The 23956-nt window shown below is 46.8% G+C and overlaps 2 protein-coding genes across 5 annotated transcripts in view; one reads left to right on the top strand and one right to left on the bottom strand.

Annotated features, from left to right (window-relative positions):
* MCF2L2 (MCF.2 cell line derived transforming sequence-like 2) overlaps nt 1-23956 on the top strand; it is a 258920-nt gene that overhangs the window by 173123 nt on the left and 61841 nt on the right. For both annotated transcript variants that reach the window (XM_070072393.1, XM_070072394.1), the window contains exon 15: nt 363-448. In XM_070072393.1, coding sequence (XP_069928494.1) covers nt 363-448 — 86 coding nt within the window. The remainder of the gene's footprint in view (nt 1-362; nt 449-23956) is intronic.
* Nucleotides 2690-23856, bottom strand: B3GNT5 (UDP-GlcNAc:betaGal beta-1,3-N-acetylglucosaminyltransferase 5). 3 transcript variants are annotated; one of them, XM_008266633.4, is made up of 3 exons: nt 23705-23856; nt 19032-19124; nt 2690-6540 (listed from the first exon to the last, which is right to left on the bottom strand). In XM_008266633.4, exon 3 carries the CDS (start codon nt 6223-6225, stop codon nt 5092-5094), a length of 1134 nt encoding a protein of 377 aa, XP_008264855.1. In that variant the 5' UTR covers nt 6226-6540; nt 19032-19124; nt 23705-23856; the 3' UTR covers nt 2690-5091. The 3 variants fall into 3 exon arrangements, with proteins under 3 accessions (XP_008264855.1, XP_008264856.1, XP_051715139.1); XM_008266634.4 differs by lacking the exon at nt 23705-23856 and adding an exon at nt 22913-23050; XM_051859179.2 differs by lacking the exon at nt 23705-23856 and adding an exon at nt 22694-22865.

Genomic DNA, 23956 nt, shown 5'->3' with positions numbered 1-23956 from the left:
CCAAAAAAGGAAATGTTAAGACCAATTATCTCTTTTCTGCCCCTTCTAGCTCAAACCCTGAGTCTTTTTAATGAATCAGTGAGAAGAGCAGGCAGATGTGAATAGCCCTTCGTGACTAAGGAAGGAGACCTGCTCTGCAGAGTTTTTGACATCCCCAGAGGAAGCCTAGGTGGCGAACTCTAACAGACACAGAATGGCAGGGGAGAACCCCAGAAAGCAAGTACAGAACGATAAACCTGCATATGTTGTTTATGCAGACAATCAGAATCAAAACCAAACTCAGAGGAACTGGGGGAAAGGAAAATACATAGATGAAGAGGCCACCAAAGTATCAATCCTCACCTCAATTTCTTTCACTTCAGAATGAAGAAATACTTGAATGTCACCACGCTGGGGAGGACCCTGGGCGGGCACAGCTGGACACTGGACAGGGCCTTCCTCCCAGCAGGTAAGGCTGCGGACCCAACGGGGGTGGTGGGCAGAGGGCAGGGCAGCCTGTCCTAAACCTCCTCACTGACGGTTCACAGTCTTTTTCTATAAACTTCATTTATGTACCCAAGAACAAAACTCATGAATCTCACAAAAGCAGGTAAGTAAAAGAATTGAAAATGACACCTTATAAACCAAACCACAGGCCCAGTGCTTCCAAAGCTGGATTACCAGGAGACTACAGGTAAAGTCATATTGATTATTACTTGAATTATTGGTTTAAACACAATGAAAGGCTTTCTGTTCCCCAAAGACACAATTTAGGCAAATGTAATGCTAATTTTACCTACAGGAAGGTGTTTGCATACATGTGGTTGTTGTGCAGCTCACAAAGCCTAGGTTAGGGAGGGAACGCCCAAGAGAGGAAAACTCAGAGATTTAAAAAACACTTTACACTCAGAACCCCATCAGAACCCCTATGCCAGCAAGCCACATGATTTGTTATATCTACACCATCTGTCTTGTAGGTTGCTTTTATCCCCAGAGTCTATGGTGCTTGGCTCTTCCAGGCTTCCAAATACTTGCAGAATGAATGAACAAACATCTTAAGGACTTGCCCTTGATTAAAGCTAATTATTAGACTAGTAATTTTCTTTCACTTTAAGGAAGTACAGGGTCTCACTGACTAACATCTATACTTCAATACTGTGTGAATGGCCCAGTTCAGTGTATCTGAAAGTGAGAGTTTAGTGAGGTCAGCTCTGACAAGCACAAATTGGCAATGATGTGGTTTGTTTTTTTTCCTTAAATGGTAGTTTATCTTCTGGGCCTTTTCTATTACTAAAACCGAGAATAAACAGTAGGTAGTACAATAATGTATGTGATAAAATACAGATTTGGAGAGGGTAGGAGATGCTTAAGGAGAGAAGGCAGGGTTGGATTTGGAAGATTTCATCAGGTATAGGAGAAACAATCTTCCTGGCAAGGGAAACCGACTTAAGCCAGGTACACTCAGGAACGACAGTAGCGTTGGATAATGTGGCAGAGGGTACCAGCAGGCTACCAGGGACGGAGGAGGAGAGACTGCCTTGCGCCCTGAAACCTGGAGAGAACAGTTTAGATCTGCTGCCGGAGCAGAGGCAGAAGGAGCCTTTGAGGTCTGCAGCAAAGGACTACTGTAATGAAAGCTGTAAGACAGTGCAGTTACTGGAGGGAGAACAGGGCCAGGAGACATCTAGCATTCCTCAAATCACCGAAGTGGAACCAGTGACCTTGCAGTGCTCGGTCCTATTCCTGCTGCAGCTATGATGTCCAATTAACTTGGCCTCAAGGCAGGTCAAGTTGATTCTTCCAGGTCATCATCACTTAGTTCCAAACACCTCCACCATTCCTTAGAAGTACAATGTTCTGCAACCAAATAATTGAGATACTTCCAATTTTTAAAAAAAATATACTCAGTTTGAATCACACTATAAACTATGTCAAGAACTGAAGACAGGAACAGGTGAAAAATAAGATGACCGCATTCTATACACAAATACACCAAAGCACCGAAGACTGATGGAGGGAGAAAATCATTCCTGACACTGAGACACCAGGGCTACATTCGAATCTGTTTTCTGACAGTTATTTCTGACAGTTATTGCAATGGTAGGGTTTTTTTTTTTTTTTTTTTTTTTTTTTTTTTGACAGGCAGAGTGGACAGTGAGAGAGAGAGACAGAGAGAAAGGTCTTCCTTTACCGTTGGTTCACCCTCCAATGGCCGCCGCGGCCGGCACACCGCGCTGATACGATGGCAGGAGCTAGGAGCCAGGTGCTTTTCCTGGTCTCCCATGGGGTGCAGGGCCCAAGCACTTGGGCCATCCTCCACTGCACTCCCTGGCCACAGCAGAGGGCTGGCCTGGAAGAGGGGCAACCGGGACAGAATCCGGCGCCGCGACCGGGACTAGAACCCGGTGTGCCGGCGCCGCTAGGCGGAGGATTAGCCTAGTGAGCCGCGGCGCCGGCCTGCAATGGTGTTTTAGGGCAGCATGGCTACAGGTTATCTCAACCTTTCTTGTACAGATGACTAGGGGAGAGCACATCCTCCACCTAGACATTCCAGTCTAAGTCATTCCACCAACTTCTCAGGTATCCCATAATGCAGCGGGGGTGCCAACAGCAACAGGACTATGATGGTGTGGGATCCACACCTCTGAGGTCAAACGAAGTGAGCTGATGATACACATGGCATTAATGCAGGAGTCTAAACAGGCATCTGTGACAGTTTTTAAGTTGTTTATTGGAAATGATATATATATATTTAAAATCCACTAATTATTTTGCCATACAAGAGCAAAATTCAAATAATATAAATATTTAATATTTTGGTACAAAATTAATAATATGGAAAATAGAGGCAAACCAACCAAGAGGTAAAAAGTTTATAACAATAACACTGTGTATAATAACCATCTTCTACTCAAGTGACCATCCAGGCTCATAGTTCATTTTTCCCTTTGTTGACATTTTTTAAAAAGATAGCCCTGCATTGGAGCACCAAAAAGTTTTTTCCTTCCTTTTTAAAAGGTTGGAGACCTTTTATTTACAAATACTCTTCTCAGTACCATTAGTCTGATGAAGGAATCATCTAGCGACTTCCTTCTTAAAAAAAAAGAGGAAGTGCCTTCATATTTCCTTGAATTTAAATCTGTTCCACTGAGTTCTAGCAAAAATAAAAAGATGAACACAGTTTAGGAGATCTCTTTCAGCAAATAAATAACTATTTCACAAAAATATTGTTGTAAACAAGATCATTTCGTTGGCCGGAGACGCTGCTGTTTTCACCCAGTGGCAAGCTTAGATAGTTCTTAGTACAGACAGGTGGGGTATATGTGGCCCAAAGCAAATGGTTATTCAACTAAGAAAAATTCATTATAAAGCTACTTTGTCAAAATGTGCTTTTGTCTCTGCAGTTTTTTTTTAATTGGTCAGAAAACTATAATGATCTATAACCCTGAATCTACTCTGAAAGCTAAATACAACCTAGAATGTCTGATGCGAGAGTTTTGGCATTGGTTAAAAATACTAAGTTACCTAAGCAATGTAAACAAGCCTCAAACTTCAAAATAGAAAAAAAATGAACAAAACATATCTGTAAACATTAAGTAGCTACCTGCTAAGAATGACCAACATCATCCAGTTGTATGCACTGAGAAACCCTTTGTGGCTCTGTTTTGCATGGTTTTTACATAATCTTAGGAAATAAGACCTTGTTAGTTTTCCCTAACCAGTGCTGTGCAGTCAAAGGTTTTACAATCACTTCAAGCCCTTTTGCTGACGCCATGATCTTGGCCTTCATAGAATGTCCCTAGCAATCAACATCACCTGATTCTTTCTGTGGTGAGCAAAGGTTGTGTGCATCGCGGCCACGTTTTTATCCCGCTTCGTAAAATAAGCGTAAATGACTCTTAGATCTCAGCTACATCTCTGATGACAAGAAACAGGCACTTTACACATGCTTTAACTCTCATCCTGACAACTTTTCTATCACTTTTATTTTTATCTTATTCCGCTTTTAAGTTTGAAACATTTAAAAGTTAAAGAGCATCCTGATAGTTATTTGAGAATGGCTGTTTTAGGTACTACAGCTTTGATCAGGCATTTAATGCTGTCAATTTAAAATGATGAACTTGGAACAAAGTTCTGTGGTTCATGACACTCTGTTACGGAAGGACAGGCTACATCAGTGCAATGATTTAGACAGTAAGGTTTCATTCTATCAGTTATGAAGCAAACTTTTATATTCTATCGCTCCTTTTGAGATCTCCTCCATCTAGGCAAATTACACTCAAATAACTACCTTATAAATATGGACCAATATTGAGTATTTTAAAAAGTTGAAAAATTCATTAAGTTAAAATCATCTTATTCGAATTAACAACGATTTCTGTCTAGAGAAAGGCCCTCTGGGCAATAAACTGACTACGTTTCATGTCATTTTCCAATATTTGAAACAGCAACAAAAAACTAGTTAGGGCTGAGCTAATGCCTTTTCTAAAATTTCACATCAAACTTTGAAAAGGGGATATAAATGTATTTTAAATGACTCCCAACACTCTGTAGGTAAAACAGCTACATGGACGAGACACTGAGTTGGCTGTTTATAATCAAAGCATGTACATTTTTTTTTCTACACCTTTTAAGAACAAGAGACTTTTTTAAAAGCAGATTCATGTACATCTTCCTATGCCAATCTTTCTCTGCCACCACCACCTCTGCCCAGTGCTCTTTAACAGAAATAAACTTGTCTACCTGGTCAAACAAGACATTCATTTCTTTGAAGTGCTGTGCTACACATTCACTTGGTATTTTCCAAAAAGAGTTATTCTAACACCAAGGCTTCTTCAGAACTTCTCTACTCCCCAGGTCTATATGGCATGACTTGAGTTTCCCTTTAGTTCTGTTTCCATTAGTATAAACCTTTTCTGCGTATGAATCCCTTGAAATGAATTTAGGTGATGAAGTAGGTAAGTTATACCAAATAGTTCTAGAATCAAAGAAATATTCTGATAGACCAGGCTATCAAAATATTTCTTTCATCTTCTTTTGTATAGACAACATTGAAAGGTTTCCATCCAGGTTTGGCTCAGTGACAGTGAAGACATACAACATTCAAGTACATTAGACAAATGCAGCCCTGCAAGGATAGGTGTCCATATAGGTCAATCTGCAAAGGAGAACTATTTTAATTAACCTGCAGTATAACTGACCGAAAAACCCCTTTGAGATGTTTTTTACTTTAGGATCTGTGGCATCCTTCCAGAGGTCCTGCAGATCTTGAACATGTCCATGAGATGTCATCATTTTGTCATAGATGCAGGGATGATAGGGAGCTTTGCCTTCCCCAGAGAAAAACACATGGTACTGTGGTGCTATCCCCATTTTATTGGCACAGAGGCCCATGAACACGTCGTCTATGTAAAGACTGGAATTGAGTGTCTGGGATGCCTCATAGACTTTGGCGGCCACATCTCCAGAGATTATGTAGGCAGCCCCAGCAGTATAGTCAGGGTAAGCTGGCCACTGGTACATTTCGTAGGAGACATAGTACTTGCTGCTCTTGTCTCTGACGGGAGGGGCTCCCCGGTGAACACGGCCGACCCAAAAGTCTTGTACACCCATTTGTTCTAAACTCTGAAGGTATTCAATAAGATTTGGCATGTGAATAAATATGTCATCGTCAGCAGTCATAAGGAATTTGGCATGGGGACAAAAAGTATTTGCCCAGCTGAACTGCAGGAGTAATTTAAGAGTAAGATTGTAGAAAGAATCAATAAAGTCTTGCTGAATTATATCACTGTACATCTGATCTTCCCAAATCAGTTTTCTCTGCAGCTCTTCTCCCTTCAGGGGATTAGGAGTTCCTAAGGCAAACAGAGTTTTGATGTTGGCATGAAGTTGAGACTGAACATATTTCTCGTTGCCCCATGTTCTTCTAATTGCAGACCGTCGCTCATAGTTCTCAGGAGCAGTCTTTACAAACAGGAGGAGGAGGACGTCTTGTGCTTGGCACTTCTCTTTGTGGTTAATCAAGTATGGGTAACGGACCCCATCTGAGCTGCGCTTGAGAGATAGGGTATCATTCACAAAGTCGTAGCTGTTGATGAGGTATCTATAAGAGTAGGACTTCATGTGGCTCACAATGTGGTTATCGAACGGTTCCCAAAAAAACATGAGGCTTAGTATAAAACAAGTGGCGAATAACTGAACAAACTGCCATTTTTTGACTCTTCTGCCACTAACAAACATTCTCATGTCCACCCAGGTCTGTTGTTAGTTAGGACCAGTTTTAAACAGGCACCTGCTTCTTTGAGACCAAAGAACTTGGTATTTGACAGAACAGATGTCCATCTTAATATATGTTGGTCATTAAAAACAGACAGGGGACTTCTTGTTCACAAACTAATTTCTGTTAACACCATTTCCTCTGAGATGGCCAAAGAATGGACACGCTTTGGAACGAGGACACTGGCACATCAGCATTTGTCCACACTGGCATTCTGACTGAGTCTGGAGAGTGGCCTCCGGCAGCTCCTCCACGCCCGTCTCCTTGTGGACATTAAATGTGACCTATTGGAGTCAAGAAGAGAAAAGAATTAAGAGGGGGAAAGGTTATTGAGTTATCAAAAAGAAACTAACCCTAATTCCTTAAAACCTACTCCAAACTGACTGGTCTGAAAGAAGGGTGATGAGGGAGCTGGTATTTGGCAGGGTCCTATAGATGTATGGTCTTTTAGTACAGGAAAGTGGGAAAACTATACTGTCTTCCCATTCTGGATACTGAGACCCTATTCCCCTCTTGCTCTTAAAAACAAACAAAACCTCCAAAATGGCTATCATCTTATAAACTTGAAGTTTGAATTTCACAAAAGCACATATCCGTGATAGACTGAAAATGAAAGAAACTATAGGAATCAAGGCAAAATACTAAATGCAAATAAAGTTTATAGCAGTAAATATCTAAAGCTTGTTCCAGATAAGGCAGAACTAAGTTAAAAAAAAAAAATCAAGAGTCACAATCAAGGAGTCAAGATTGGCTTCTCAGAAGCATAGTCTAAACTTCGTCGAACTCAAATTCGTCTGCTCCAGATCTATACAGTTGTCTTCTTCCTGTAGTTTTTGCATTTGAAAACTCAACAGGTATCTCAAGTTTTACCTGTTCTAAGCTAGGAAGCACCAGGATGCAGCCACCAAGCTCTGTTTTTGTGATCAGGCAATGTGAGCTGGCTCAGCAGCTTACTATTGCTTGTACTGCATCCTGCATCTAGCCCAGAGATCTGAATAATGGAGATAATGCCCAATGCAAGTTAAATGGAAATATACAGATATATGGAAGGGAAGTAGATAATTACCTAGCACATAGGGATCCTCAAATGTCATTTTTAAAAAATATTTATTTTATTTTTTGAAAGAGTTACAGAGAGAGGTAGAGACAGAGAGAAAGGTCTTCCATCCACTGCTTCACTCCCCAGATGGCCGCTATGGCTGGAGCTACACCAATCCGAAGCCAGGAGCCAGGAGCTTCTTCCGGGTCTCCCATGCAGTTGCAGGGGCCCAAGGACTTGGGCCATCCTCCACTGCTATCCCAGACCACAGCAGAGAGCCGGATTGGAAGTGGAGCCGGAACTAGAACTGGTACCCATATGGGTTGCCAGTGCTTCAGGCCAGGGCGTTAACCCACTGCGCCACAGCACTGGCCCCTCTCAAATACCATTTTTTAAAAAGTGTTTATTTTGAAAGTCAGCTAGGGAGATGGAGGGAGAAACAGAGAGATCTTCTATCTGCTTGTTCACTCCCCAGATGGCCACAATGGCCAGTGCTAGGCCATGCTGAAGCCAGGAGCCCACAGTTCATCTGGGTCTCCCACGTAGGTGTAGGGGCCTAAACATGGACTATCATCCGCTGCTTTTCCCAGGCCATTAGCAGGGAGCTGGGTCAGAAGTGAAGCAGCTGGTACACAATTCAGTGCCAATACGTGATGCCAATATCACAGGTGGAAGTTTGACCTGCAATGCCATAACGCAGACCCTCAAATGTCATTTTTTTAAAAAGATTTCTTTCTTTGTTTCTTTGAAAGGCAGAGTGACCGAGACAGAAAACAGAAATCTTCAATCCAATTAGTCACTCCCCAAATGTCCATGACAGATGCGGCTGGCCAGGCTGAAGCTAGGAGCCTGAATCCCATCCTGCTCTCCCATGTGGGTGGCAGGGGCCCAAGCACTTCAGCCATCATCAGCTGCTTTCCCAGGTGCATAATTGGGGGGTGGAACAGCCAGGACTCCCAGTTCTCCTATATGGGAGATGGTGACACAAGTGGTTTAATCTGCTGTGCCACAACACCGGCCCCTCAAATGCTGTTTCTAACCCATTCTACCCTCTTCCCACAAAACCTGTTCTCGCTGTTTTCCCACTGTGCTGACTGCACTTCATTCACCTATGCCAGAGCTCTGAAAGCCCTCCTCCACACTCAGATCCAATTCTTTAATCCTGTGAGTCACTCCTTTAAATCTCTCTTCACCTCTTCGCATCATCATCCTTTTTCTCCCAGACTGAACAATCCCCTAGCCTGTCCATCTTCCACTCTATCATCAGAGTACCCTTTGTAAAACTCAGATTTAATCTGAGCTCTTAACCCCTTCAGAGCCTCACCAATTGCTAATGACAGGATGCAGTCTAGTCATGATTTGGCATGGCACCCAGGACCCTGTTTTATTTTTAATTATTTTTAAGATTTATTTATTTGAAAGGCAGCGTGACAGGGGTAGGGGAAGATCAGTCTTCCATCTGCTGGTTCATTCCCCAAATGTCTGCAATAGCCAGGGCTAAGCCAGGCTGAAGCTAGAAGCCTAGAACTCCATCCTGGTCTCCTATGTGGGTGGCAGGGGCCCAAGCACTTGGGCCATCTTTTGCTGCTTTCCCAGGTACATTTGCAAGGAGCTGGATTGCAAAAGGAATAGCCAGGACTTGAACTGATGCTCATATGGGATCCTGGCATCACAGGCAGCAGCTTAACTCACTGCACCACAATGCCCACCCAGCCTGCCAGTCCTTCATCCATCCATCCATCCATCCATTTATTTTACCATATCATTTTGGAAAGATTTATTTATTTGAAAGAGAGAGAGGGACAGACAGAAAGATAGAGATCTTTCATCTACTGGCTCACTCCCCAAATGCCCCCAACAACCACAGCTAGGCCAGGCGGAAGCCAGGAGCCAGACACTTTATCCCATGTGGGTGGCAGGAACCCAAGTACCTAGGCCATCATCTGCTGCCTCCCAGTACATTAGCAGGAAGCTGGATCAGCAGTGGAGTGAGGACTCAATCCAGGCACTCTGATATGGGCTGCGGGCATCCCAGGAGGCAGCTTAACCCACTGCGCTACATCACCTTCCCAGTACCACATCATTTGACAAGATCAAATCATTGGCTCAGAGCACAGCCACACCTGCCATTTCATATGCTGTGTCCTCTGCACCAGTCCCGCAACCTGGCATGCTCTATCTTCTTCACCGATAAGTCGTGCACTCATCCTCAAGTCTACAGGCACCTTTCTCTGGGAAGCCTGAACTAGGGACAGTCCACTCACCCATCCGTGTCACCACAGCACCTTCTTATAACCTGCACAGAGACTTTCTAGGCACGCTGGTTTAGACACTAACCTCAGCAGCTAGGTCAGGATCTGACACTTCGTATGAATTCACCAAATGCTGATGCAAAGAAACATGCTGGAGGGTGCGGGTGGGGCACCTTCCACTGGATACTGATTACTCAGGAGGGTCAGGACGAGCCTGCTGAGGTCCATGCCACAGGTGCCTCCCCCACATCTTCCCGTCTCTTCCACCAGTAGGAGATAGAACCCTCTTGCAAGATTCTGTCCCCAGTGCTTACCACAGGTAGAACACTTCCCTGCTTGGAAGAACAGGCCCTCTGCCTCAGGGGTGCCACATCCATCTCCTGGGCTTTGGAAAGCACTGGCAGGGAGAGGGCAATGCAGGCTGCAGCCAATACAGACTGAGTTCTGGCCAAATCCACATCACAAGCCTCAGGGTAGAGGCCCTGCTTCGTGCCCAGAGACCTGTCTCAAGTCCCTCCACCCGTGGCCCCTGGCATAAGACCAACTTTGCAGACTGTGTGCCTGCAGAACGGGCCTAGCTCAGCCAAGATGCCTTTCCTGACTTCCGGGCCTTCTCGTCCAGTTATATTTCCCGTCTCCCGTGTTTGCTTCCTATCAGGGTGAGCCCCGCAAAGGCCAGGCATGCAGGTGTCCAAGAAGCACAGATTAGAGCCAAGCTCCAGTGAGACTTTGTCCAGAGATAATCAGCACAGGTAACACTTTATCCACTAGGGCACAGATCTTTAAAGTGTAAGCTCCACTTAGGAAGGCACAAACAGTATTGCAATAAAAAGAGCAAGTAGATGAAAGCAGTAAGTGCAGGTATCATTTTGTGTAACACTGAGTTCTGTGTGCGCATTTGGGGTCACCGTGTACAATGCATGATGGTGCTTCACTCTCACGAAGGCAGCAGAACCGCCTAGGCCCCTTGATCTAAGGGACAGTCAGATCACTGAGACGGGCAGGGCGTTTGTAAGCTGGATGCTCTACAGGAGGCTGGGCAAGGCGGCAGGAAGCTTCAGTTCCTGATGGTGGTGGCATCTGCCCAGACTTCTCCGTCACTTCCATTCCAGGGGTCATGTCCTCCCAGTCTTTCCACAGCGCTCCCCCAAAGCACCAGCCACTGAAGACCGAAGCAAGGGCCCCTCCATCCCTCCACCACACATCTTGAGGAACCTGGAGGCTTAACACAAGGGAGCAGACACAGCAAGCATTTAAGAACTGCAGGGAGATGGCTTCTCAGTGGAAACCAACGTGCAGTTTCTTCTCTAGTAGACTCTGGGAAGGGGGCAAAGTAGAAAATAACCTTTGGAATCTAAGAGACCACAAGCAAAACCAGCTTCCTATTTCTGTACAGCTGTGCTCAGCAAGTTCCCACGCCAGCTCGCTCTGCACCTACTTGCTTGTTGACAAGTCTGAGCTGCTTGCTAGACCGTGGGCCCCCAAGCCCAACCCCCCAGAACCCAAGTGTGCACCTGACTCACCAGCGGCAGGTACTAAAATCTCTCAGATGAATCAGGGTCTGCTACGCCTCCGGCTGCTTCGAATATTGCTACTGCAAGCGAGCAGCAGCCCATAACATTCGTTTTACCCACCACAATTTATTTTCCTGTATTTTCATAACTGTTCCAAGTTGACTTCCCCAAATCAACATGTTTTCTGAAAAATGAAAAAGAACCTGCCCAAGAGCCAACAACCCACATGAGTTATTTTGTTCAGCGCGGCCTGTGAGGTTCTAAAATGAGATTCTCCTTCTCCCATCCATAGCACTGGGGAAGAGTTAGGAAAGGTAACCTTCGCATCTATCACTCACAGCTGTACTTCTGCAACACGCGATCACCTGGATTCCTCCAGACCAACAGTCACTGCTAGGACCTTCCCAGCCGAAAACAAAAGCATCCCCCTTCCCCACAACTGCATTCACCAACTGTGGGTTAACAGTGCTGCCCCCACCCCAGCTTTGCTGATGGAGACCACGCACACGTAACTGACGCTCACTCTTCTGGTTTCTTCGTTAAGGCATGTCTGCAGGCTTCTACATTCAGAGTGCAGGGGAAGGCGCTGGGGAGAGACCCACCCCCGGCCGGCCGATCTGGCCAGAGAACAGGCCAGGCCTTACAGGAAACACAGCAATCCCAATAATGAATGCAGAGCTCAGCAACCGTGCCCAGCAGTGCTGTGGGTGCAGCTCGCTTTGTGCGCCTGCTGCACTGGGCAGTGGCCAATCAACAGGCTGCAAACGCCAGGGCTGCCCCTATTTGGGGCCAGTTTATTGTGCAACCTCGGGCAACCCTTACCCTACTCTGATTTGGTGATTTAATCTACGAATGAGGGACAAATACCAGTGTAATGTAACCAAAGGGAAATAAAAATTATAGATGACATAGAGTCTGCTGAAAAGATAAAACAGAATCACAGGTGAGAACAGGGTAAAGACTTGCTCGGAGGGAAATATGCAAATATTGGGAATGGAAGCAAGGAACAGCTGTCCTTCATATTCTTTTGCTAACAGGAGTAGTTAGAGGGGACAGCAGAAGGGAAGGTGCTGGACACCCACCCATACTGAACACCTGTCAGCCTGGAGCTGTGCCCGTTATTCAAAAGAAGCTTTCTTCCTAAAAGCTTTGCTGAGAAAACTAGAGTTGGTGTACCCAGAGGCAACCGGATTCCCTATGATAACCCCTGATTTTTCCGCCCTCCTTTACCCTTGTTCATTTGTCTAAGTCTACTTTTGGGATCCTGAAATGTTGGACAAAACCTGCCATCAATGGTAAAGGTTTTCATCGAGATACTAAGTTATACCACCTCACTCTCCCATGTCTCAGTTAATCCTACAAGTACCCGAGTATTGACTGTGTACATTTGTTATGTCAGGTACGGTAGGAGATCATAAAGTACTATTTTATAGTCTCCATTCTCTATTCTCCGTTTACTATCTTTTTGAGATAAGAGTATGGTTCCCACACAAAAAGAGTTCCCAGCGACAGCAGTGGGCCCATCACGGTCAGGTCCGTGTATTGCTAGTATGAATCTGAGTGATGCCTCCTCCAGGTACCATGAGAGGTCAGCAAGGCTCGGACTGGTCAGAGGGTTCCAGGAGGACCCGAGGATGACCAGACCGTAGCGGGCTTGGGAGGAGGAGCAGTCATTGTTTCAGGAGGAAAATGTTAAGAAGTGAATATATTTAGAAGCAGAGAAGTTGGGGCTGGCTTAAATCAGGCAGAGAAAGATGTGCTTAGTGGATACAGAGGTTTCTGTTTTTGCTTGTAATGGTGGCTGTCTTGTTCAGTGTTAAGTTTGAGTAAAGGGATGCAAGTGGCAATGTGGTACCGGGAATGCAGAAGACCTAGAGATCAGTGCCCTGCGGTGTAGCAGAGCTTCCTCTGGATGCAGGTGAGGTGGGGGAGGCCTAGGCTTGGGTGGGACAAGTGGGAAGGGAAGAAGGATAAAGACCCTTTCAAGAAAAGCAAAATCCCAGCGGTTCCTGGTGAATGACCTGAGTTGGGGAGTGAGCAGGATGAGGAGAGCAATCCAACTGCTGGCATTGTTGACAAAGGAGGGGAACTGCCTGTCTAAGCTAGGACTGAGGAGAGATCACCTTGGTTTTTGGTGTGTGTTGAATCTGAGGTGTTAGAGGGACAAGATACAGTTGTCCGAGAGGAAATCTAAGACTGGAGTCAGGACTTGAGATCTGGTGGGCCCTCTGGGCATGCAGACAGTAGATCCCAGGGATAGGGGCAGGAGAAGAACATGGAGAGATAGAAAGGCCTGAAGGGAAAAATGGGAGGTGATGGAGAAGAGGAGTCATTTTGAGGAGCCTGTTAGTTCATCAGGAACTTAAGATGGGTAGAGTGTGAGCAGCGCAAACGAGACCTTCATCACAGGGCTCTAAGTGTGGAAGGCAGACACTGACAGAGAAGTCGGACTGGTGCTGGGAGCTACAGGTGGGCCCAGCGATGGACCCAGCCCCATCTAGGGAATGAACTTTCCAGAAGAGAAGCAACACTGAATCTGAGATTTGAAGGCTGATGTGATGTACACCAGGGAAAGCTAGTGGATTTTAATTTTAAAAGGCATACACTCTTGTTTCTGTCTATATATTTCTTGACCACTATTTCTGAAAACTGTAATATACTCAGGAACTTCAAAATGCCTGTGGGCAATGGAATGAAAGACGAGTTCATTTTAGTCAAAAATATTTTAAATCCATGCATAGTTTTTTTCATAGTACATATTTTCCATGAACTCTTTGAAAATTCCTATATCCATGGATTTCAAATTTTGTACGCCAATATACACTTAAAAACATTTTAAAATGGGGGGTGGGTCCCATCTGCAGGTTCACTACCCAAATGCCCACAATGGCTGGGGCCAGGGCCGTAGCCAGGAGCCAGGAACTCAATCCAAGTCTGGGTGGCAGTACTTGAGCTATCAACATTGCCTCCCAGGATCTGCATTACCATAAAACTAGAGCAAAGAACCAAACCCAAGCACTTGCTAAACACCCACTCCCCACACTTATTTTTTAATTCCATTTGACTTTTGGAAGTACTCTCATGATGAGACTACTCTGTCTGTCACACACACACACACACACACACACACACACATATCTGAAATTAAGTTCATTAGCTGAGTTTAATCTTTATTATATGCAATGTATACTTCTATTCCTTTTTTTATTTTTTAATACTGGACACTTGAACCTCCTAGGGTGTTGCACGAACCATTAATGGAATGTGTCCTGCAAATCTGAGAGACAACCTAAATGGGGTCAGAACTCTGCTATAAAATGATCCTATTTCAGTGGTTGCCAAAACAAAACCAATTGTGAGAGTCTATGTAAATAAAAACCAGTTGGTCAGAAAGCTGATCAATTAGAAGAAAACTACTTTAACCATCCATCCTAGCCCTGGTTTTTTCTTGAAATAAAATACTATATAGTGAAACCTACAGTTTTCTACAGAACCATGAAAGGTTTCAGAAAACATGACTGAATTGGTGACTGCATTCATTTCAATGTTCAGACTAGCCCCAGGAGTCATAAAAACGTGAATAATCCATTTCGAAGTGACATGCTTATGAAGTATGACTAATAAAGCTCTTCCATTAAGTCACAGATTTTTTAAAAAGCCTCAGTACTTTATACATTTACATTGAAACACTTATTACTTAATGTCCCATGTGAGAGGCAATTTTTGGTTCTTATCCAGGTATAACTCAAAGGAGGAAAGGTGAAATTTTCTGCATGAGGCTGACCTTGTGGCCTAGTGGGTAAAGCCACCACCTGCGACACTGGAACCCCTTATGGGTGCAGGTTTGTGATCAGGCTGCTCCACTTCTGATCCAACTCCCTGCTAATGGCCTGGGAAAAGCAGCAGAGGACAGCCCAATTGTTTGGGCCCCTGCCACCAATGTGGACGACCCAGATGGAGCTCTAGGCTCCTAGCTTTGGCCTGGCCCAGTCCTGGCTGTTGCAGCCATGTGGGGAGTGAACCAGCAGATAGAAGCTCTCTCTCCATCTCACCCTTTCTCTCTCAACTCTTCCAAATAAATGAATGAATCTTTAAAAAAAAATTTTTTTCTGCACTACCTTTATTTTGTATTTCATTTGTTCTACATTCCTGGCTTCTTCTTTTTAAAAAAGATTTATTTGAAAGGTAGAATGAAAAGAGAGACATGGGGCAGGGGGATATTGGCCATCTGCTGTTGATTCATATCCCAGATGGCTGCAATCATGGGGGCTAGGCCAGGCTAAAGCCAGGATCCAGGAACTTCATCCTGGTCTTCCACATGGGTGGAGGGGCCCAAGTGCTGGGACCATCTTCTAGTGCTTTCCCTGGCAAATCAGCAGGGAGCTGGATCAGAAGTATAGCAGCCTGGACTGGAACTGGTGCTCTTATGTGAGGTGCTGCCATTTCTAGTGGTGGCCCCTCCCGTCTTCTTGGGATCACTTCTTCCCTGTCAAACATAGCAAGGGCCAATTCTCAGTAGCCACACTGCTTGTTGAAACAAGTCAGGACTAAAATGCCCCAAATTTACTGGAAAGGCTATTAATTTGATTCTTGTGGATTTTTCTTTATAAATTAGTTAGGGTAATTGGTGCTCAGAAACACAGCTGGCTCTTTTTCTGTTGCTCAAGGAGGGATGAGGCAACCTGAAATTTGAATTTACAGCTCACATTTTAGATGTGAAAAATTAGACATTCTTCAATTGTTTTATTTCTCTTTAATTCAAATTTGAGTGTTTCCAATGTAAAGCTTATATAAAAAGGCAAAATTCTACCCAACAGCTGCTGTCAGGTGTTTTTGTAATTGTGTTCAGCTATGAAACTTTAGTTCAAGCCATGGGAAAAAAATAAGAAGCCATTCGGAGTTACTATCCTTCCATGAAGAATACATTTACAGAGTGAGTTCTTGATTCAATGTTAGCCGAAAGTTAAATTCAATGCTAGTTGCAAGTTAAATTATAATGTAGCAAGCTCAGATATGGGGGAGGGAGGGAAAAGCTGGGTTACAAAGCCTACAGTGTGGATTCAGGTCCAAGATCCACCTACCTCCACTCTGCTGTGTGTTTCCTTCTAAGTTAAACATGGGTATATATTTCTGTTTGCTAGTTACGAGGAAAATAAAGACAGGGAAATGCCCCCCCCCCCCAAAAATAGGTTGAGGCAGGCCCTAAGCCTTTACTAAGGAAACTAGTGGCATGAGATTATGCAGTGTTATTCTATTTTACAGGCGTTACTTTAAGTCACTAAGATTTCCTAGTAACCAGTTTGATTATGTAAAATTTGAAACACAGGTGAAACACAAAGGTCAAACATTTGCTTTTCTAAGCTTGCCTTCTATAGGTCTTTTTGTGACATAGTTGTTTGGGTTGACAGGGCTGCTGGCTCTTTTAAGCACCTCCCTAGTTAAGAAACAAACTTCTCACCCACTTCACTCACTCAGTTACCAAAGCGTCCCGTGTACTGCACATCAGGGCCTGGCCTGAGTGCTTCACACACACAGTAGCTCCCTAAGCCTCACCACAGCCTATCAGGGAGAAGTGATCTCCCTACTGTGCATAAGAAACTGAAGCACTGAGATAACAGGGTTCACCATGAAACAGCCATCAATTCCGGACCTCATGGCAGCTCACCAAGCTGCTTATCCCCGAGTTACTCTGGTGCCCTTCCCCCCGGCACAGCTCTTCCTGGAAGGGCAGGGCAGCGGGTGGGGCAGGACTAAAAGCAGCAATTCACACAGGCAAAGTATGTGCCTTCCCTGTTGGAGGTGGAGGGTCATTTCTGCTTTACTTCCACCTATATGTTGTTAGCTCTTGCTCCCATTTTCCTTGGACCATGGCCTTTTGCTAAGCCTTGAGCCCAGTCTTCCCTCCTACTTTTGCTTGGTCCCAACAGCACTAGACAATAGGCAAAAGTGACCAGTCTGTGTCCTTGGGTAGACATAGTCTTTTCCCCACAAAGACAGGGGTGGTCTAAGGATAGGAATCTCAAGTGGCAGAAGGTAGAGGAGGGGAGAGAAGAAAATAAACATGAGACCACTCAGAAAGGATGTTTTAATCAAACATTAGATGAGCAGGCACTAGATAAAATGAAAGCTGAGGGGTTGTACACACACACCCCAGCCCTGGAAGAGCTGCTATTCTTCAATTAAAATGCTGTATCAAAACTCTTTTCATGTGTAAAAGCAGGAAAAATGTGAAGAGAGATTCAAAGTTGGCTCATGAAGTGACAAGAAATGAACATGATCAATAGATGTAAAGCAGGTATCCATGGTAAGGTTTACAGCCAGTGGATGAATGGGAAATTCAAGTTCAGAGGCGGGTGGCCTCCAGTTGAGATACCAGTTGGGACACCTCTGTCCCATAGTGTGTATGTGCTTGACTCCCAGCGTCCTGTTTATGCAGATCCTGGGAGGCAGCAGGTGATGACTCAAGGAGTTGAGTTCCTGCCACCCATGTGGGAGACTTGGATTCAGTTCCTGGCTCTTGGGTTGGGCCCCCTAAGCAGTTCAAAGTTATTTGGGAAGTGAATGAGCAGATGGGTTCTCTCTTGTTCTCCCCTTTCCTCACTCAAATATATAAAAAAATTTTTTTAGAAAACTTCCATGTTCTCTGGTCAATAAGTTTATTGTCAAGAATACATACGTACCCCTCTACTGTGATCTAAAAAGGCTGGGCCGGCGCTGCGGCTTAACAGGCTAATCCTCAGCCTAGCGGCGCCGGCACACCGGGTTCTAGTCCCGGTCGGGGCGCCGGATTCTGTCCTGGTTGCCCCTCTTCCAGGCCAGCTCTCTGCTGTGGCCAGGGAGTGCAGTGGAGGATGGCCCAAGTGCTTGGGCCCTGCACCCCATGGGAGACCAGGAGAAGCACCTGGCTCCTGCCTTCAGATCAGCGTGGTGCGCAGGCTGCAGCGTGCCAGCCGTGGCGGCCATTGGAGGGTGAACTAACGGCAAAGGAAGACCTTTCTCTCTGTCTCTCTCTCACTGTCCACTCTGCCTGTCAAAAAAAAAAAAAAAAAAAAAAAAGGCTGAAAATCCCCACCACTCCCAACCCCACCCTGCTGCCCATCTATGACAGTGACTGGTCTATCTGGAGCCATGAGGTGACCAATGTTCACTCAAGCTGGGAGCTCCAAACATTCTTGAGAATCCTTAGGATGACTCTGCCCCTGGAAAACTGGCCAAAGTACCTGGATTCAGTCAGGGGAGCGGAAGTCTGTGTAAACGGTCACCTCTATCTCTGATGCTAGAAACTCGTGTACAAACCAGGTGCTGTGCGAGGGAAGAGCTCTTCCCTGAGATGAGGGAAGGGGGGAGAGGATGGGAATTGAGGGACGGGTGGCAGACGAGCTCGGCCTAGAATAATGAATAAAATTCAAACACGGTGTGGGGAGGAAGGGAGAAGATAGCTCTGGAAGGGGGGGGGGGGCAACAGCAAGAGCATTTAAGGTGGCTGAAAAGCACGGGATGAAGAGAGCAGGAAGAAGGCCATTCCAAGAGAGACTACTGCAGGAATTTTTGAAAGCACACAAGAGAAAAGTTGTGGCTTGGAATGTGAAATCAATTAGTTTTGTGAGACTGGAGAAGATGAGAAAAAAGGAGATTAGATAGGTGAGCCAAGTCCAATCATGATTCAGAAACTGGATGACAGTACAACCAGTTTATGTCTGTTGTCTGGTGGTTCATATGTTCCAGATGGCACATTATGTTTAGAAACAACATTTGATTGAGGCTTTATAAGACACAGTACAAAAAGGAAAAGACGGTGTGAAGTGTAAGAGGTACAAAGAACGTGTTTCTCTCTTGAATGATAAACATTTATTGCACGAAGTTAAATGCCATTTACTAAGCACTGTCTGTTCTCAGCATTTTGCTGGACAGCCTGGAGAGAAGGGGATGTCTACATTTGATTCATTCAGTAACATTAACTCATCACATACCACGTGGTAGCCAAGAGCAGGATGTGGGAAGACTTCAGAGACGTTGCCGGTGTAGCTCGCCTATCACCAAGTCGGTAAATGCTCCATCTGGACCTGATGGAGGCGGGAGAGAACAGAAAGACAAATAGTTAGAAACTTGAACAAAAGTAGATTTAAATTCTGCCTCTCCCATTTACTGGGTATACGAACTGGACTGGTCTCTGAACTATGTGCCAGTGTTTCCCGAGGATCACCTGATGTAACTTATTGACAAGGTGCGGTTCAGATTGGATCTCTAGAAATTAGAAACTGTTCGTGTATAATTACCAGCACGGGTCAGTTGGTAAACAATTACTATTTTTAGGGCTTATTTCCTTTTTAAAATACTATGCTAGGAGTGGGCATTTGCTTAACAGTGAAGACAAGGGTTGGGACACCTGCATCCCATGTTGGATGCCTGGGTTTGATTCTTCTGACTCTAGCTTCCTGCCAGTGAAGCCCCTGGGAAGCAGCAGTACTGGCTAAAGTAATTGGGCTCCTGCCAACTATGTGGGAGACCTGGACTGAGTTCCCTGCTCAGCTTCGGCCCTGCCCCGGTGGAATGAACCAGAAGATGAAAGCTAGCTCTTTTTATCTGTCACTATCTCCTCTGCCTCTTTTTTTTTTTTTTTAAGATTGATTTATTTATTTGATAGGCAGAGATACAGAGAGAGGAGGAGAGAAAAGAGGAGTGAGAGAGAGGTCTTCCACCTGCTGGTTCACTCCTCAAATGGCCACCATGGTCCGGGTTGGGCCAGGGCAAAGCCAAGAGCCAGGAGCTTCATCCAGGTCTTCTGCGTGAGTGCAGCATTCTGCTGCTGCCTTCCCAGTCGCAGTAGCAGGGAGTTGGATTGGAAGTGAAGCAGCTGGGATTCAAACCAGAACCCATACAGGATTACTGGCCCTGCGGGGGGAGGCCTAGCTATCTATGCCACAGTGCTGGCCCCCTCTGCCTCTTGTTAAAAAACAAATGAGGGGAGTGCATTGGTGCCAGCAGCAAGATGCCATTTGGTTTAACTGCATCCCAGATGGGGGTGCCTAGGTTGGAGTCCCAGCTCCATTTCGGATTCCAGCTTCCTGCTAATTCTCACCCTGGAAGTCAGCAGGTGATGGGCTCAAGTACTTGGGCCCCTACCACCCAAAAGAGACCTTGATTGAGTTCTGGGTTCCTAATGTCAAGCAGTCCCATTCCTGGCTGTTATAAGCGTTTGGGGGAGTGATTCAGCAGCTAGGAGATCCCTCTCTCTACCTTTCAAATGAATAAAAATAAAAATTCATTTAAAAAAAGTATTTAAAAGAGAGTTATGATAGAGGAGAAAAAGAAATAAAGTATAAAATCTTAGGTGGATCAGAGTGGACAGTGAGAGAGAGAGAGAGATAGAGAGAAAGGTCTTCCTTTGCCGTTGGTTCACCCTCCAATGGCTGCCAAGGCCGGCGCACCGCGCTGATCCGATGGCAGGAGCCAGGTACTTATCCTGGTCTCCCATGGGGTGCAGGGCCCAAGGACTTGGGCCATCCTCCACTGCACTCCCTGGCCACAGCAGAGAGCTGGCCTGGAAGAGGGGCAACCGGGACAGAATCCGGCGCCCCAACCGGGACTAGAACCCGGTGTGCCAGCACCGCAAGGCGGAGGATTAGCCTAGTGAGCCGCAGCGCCGGCGGCTAATAGTAATTTTGAGACTTTGGGGTTTTGTTGCCTGCAGACTTGGTAGAACATTCTCTTCTGCTTAGAAAACTGGCTTCGGAGGTTACAAACTTTACCATGGAAGATAAATCTTAGTTATAGGTCAAAGTTGGCTTCTGACTTTGTAGCATTAAAATGTAAAGTAGTCACTTTTGTTTATTTCTCATTCACATCTCACTTTGATCACATTTCTTTAAATGTGAAGAATTCTTATACCTCATGTATTTACCAGGGCACCTCAATAAGTTCATGGAAAAAATAAACTTGTCTTTCAATTCCACTTTCCCAGGAGTTTTTTGAAACACCCTCACTTCAAAATAACAGATAATGACTACTATAAGGAAAACATTTAATTCTAGATTTACACTGTTCTTGCTACTTCATTGCTGAAAGAGATTTGATGTCAAGTGGCCAAGCTCTTTTAATAATTTGTTGTTCCTCAATTTCCGGAACACAGATATAATGAATTCCTTTTTCAAGATCATTCTCACACTGGCATAAAATCATAGCTATGGAAGTACTGTCCCCCCAGAAAAAGACAGAACACATCTTAAAATACAAAGCCTAGTTGAGCATACGCAAAACTCCCCCAAAACAGGGTTCATTTTGTTGTTTTGAGAAGAGACCATCTCATTCCCAATTTTCTGTTCCTTTCTATCATATATTGTGTTCTGAAATGTACACCTGGGCCTCACAAAGAACTTGACCTTCTATAATTTCAAAGTCACCAAGTGCAATCATTCTAGCCAAAGTGACCCATTTAAAAAGATGACCCATTTAAAAACCCATGAGTTATCACTCAAGCTGTTCTACATTTGAAAATTAGAGAGCTGTCTCCTTTCCCTACAACCTCACTATTTAAATATCTTCTATGAACCAGGAAATGTGATCTCCACGTAAATGACATTACCTGACAGGGCCTGCCTTTTTCTTTTGCAAATTCGTTGCCACCTACTGAACATTCTTTGTCAGCAAAGCCATTCTACACATCAATAGGCACAACTGAAACCCAGCTCGCGCCCTCTCGGTCCTAACACGGGCCCATCCTAAGGGATCAATTAGGGCCCCTGAGACCGAGATGACCAAGCTGAATCAAGCCACCCTCAGCTCCATAAATACTCCTGGGAAGGAGAGGCAGGGGCAGGAGACAGGTTTAAGTATATAATGGAAACATTTCAGGTGTTGGCTTTATCTTGCTTTAAAAGCAAGAGTTGGAAAAAAAAAATTCCCTTTCCCCCTAGCGACAAGGCATCAAATCTACCACCCGTTTCCTGTGAGGAAGTTAAAATGTTCGTTTCTCATCACTCATCACGCTTTCAGAAAGTTCAGCGCCACTACTAACTTCAACTACCTTCCAGCATCCTTTTCTGGGTCAGTGTCAGCTTCTCCCATTCCACTCTCCCTTCCCCCATAGGGACCGGGCAAGGTTTCCCAAAATAAAGGCGCGCAGGAACAAATCCAGTCCTAATGGCTGTGCTTTCATTAGAGAATTAGCCTAAATACAAGCCACCGGCCACCGCTGCGGTTGCAACTTCGGTGCCCTTTAAAACGACCCGTGCCCATCGAAAACCAACACTGGAAAAGAAAAAAGATAGTGTGGCCAGAGACAAATGCAACTTGTATGGCCCCCGAGCAAGCAAGCGACCGCGCCTTAAGATGCGAAGTTAGATTCCGCAGAGCGAAGCCAAGAGCAGCCGCTGCTCGCTTGCCCCCTCCAGTCCACTTCCCCGTTTGCATTTCCCCAGCAGGAACTCGCCGCGAGCTTCCCCGTCAGCCAGTTTCCTCCTTTCGGCTCGGAGTCCGCTCCGCAGCCGGGCGGGGGCGGCGAGTCTGGAATCCCCGGCCGGACACCGAGGCCGCGGAGCCGCGTTCGCCTCGCCGCTCCCGCGTTCGGGAGGGTCCCGGCATCGCGGACTCCCCGGGACGGGGGAAGCTGTCCCCTCAGCCCCACCTGATGCACCTGGGGAGTGGCTCGGCGCCGGGACCAGGACGCCCGGTGCCCGCGCTGGCTGGCCGCAGCGAACAAAGGCGCCCCGGGAAGCTATCGCGGCTCCCTCCTCGGACGGCGGGCAGCCTTGCCCGGCGGCGAGAAGGGCCTGCCCCGCTTCCACACGCCGGGCCGCCCCGGGGCCGAGAGTCCACCCCCGCCGCGCGTCCCCGGTCCAGCGCACATTCCAACCTGACGTCCAGGAGCCAGCCACGTGAACAAGTGCGCCTTCGCCTCCCGGCATCCGCGCCGAGACCCTGGCCCGGCCCGAGCACAAGGGACTGAGTGGCGAGAGCGGTCCGGGCGAGGAGGCGCGGCGGGCGGCCCGGCAGGCAGGCAGGGGCGGGGCGCAGGCCGGGCGGCCGCGGCCCGCAACCTCGCGGAGCACCGAGAGGCGGCCCGCTCGGGTCGGCGGCACAAAGAACCCACCGCGCTGGGGCTCGACGCTGCTCCCGCCAAGCGTGCTAGCACTTCCCCATTCCTCGTTCCGGAAGGGAAGGGAGGCCGCGTGGCCACCCTCACCGGGGCCCCGCCGGTCACGATGCGTGCGGCTGCACAAGGGCTTGCGGCCGTGCGCTCGGTCGCGGCTCAGTCCCACGAGAGGAGGCGGCCCAGGGCCCCTGGTCCAGAGGCGGCGCCCAGGGGACTGCGGGTGCGTGCGTCCCGCGCCAGCAGCGGCGACTCAGCGCCGGGACCACTCTCCGCTGAGTAACTGGCGCGTTCGCCTATCATCTTATTTTGCTTTTCTCGAGCAAGAGTTCTCTGGGCAGGCGAGTCCTGCTGCAGGGGTCCTTGTCACTCGCCAGAAGCCTCCCGCTTCCGGTAAGTAACAAAGGAAGGACACTAACTCAAGGCAAACCAGGGCTGCACGGCCGCGGCCCCTTTTTTAAAATCGGCCCCTCCCCCGCGGGCCGGCTCTCCCGGTGGCTTTTCGTCCCCCTCGGTGACCGGCGTCCTTCCAGGGGAGCGGCCGGCAGAACTCACCGCGTCCGAGTCCCCGCCGCCGAGCGAGAGTCACACTGGGTTCCAAGAACAAAACTTGGCGGGCTTTAAACCTGGGGCGGGGGCCGGGCCGCCGGCGCTGGTTCGGCGCGTGTCCCCGGCGGGGAGCGGGCAGGAGCCGGCCGGATGGGGGCGGGCCCAGTCGGGGGCTCCGGGCGAGGGCGCGGGCGCGGCGGCTGCGAGCTTCCCCGCAGCGCGCTCGCTCCGCGCAGCCCTGAGCGTCACGGCCCGGCT

Source organism: Oryctolagus cuniculus, chromosome 4, assembly GCF_964237555.1.
Source record: "Oryctolagus cuniculus chromosome 4, mOryCun1.1, whole genome shotgun sequence".
Lineage (NCBI taxonomy): Eukaryota > Metazoa > Chordata > Mammalia > Lagomorpha > Leporidae > Oryctolagus > Oryctolagus cuniculus.
The sequence above is the reverse complement of the archived record's forward strand: the minus strand, read 5'-3'. Positions and strand labels throughout refer to the sequence as shown.

Bases quoted from the DNA above. Each gene is read 5' to 3' on its own strand.
- B3GNT5 (XM_008266633.4), bottom strand. From the start codon at position 6,225: ATGAGAATGTTTGTTAGTGGCAGAAGAGTCAAAAAATGGCAGTTTGTT.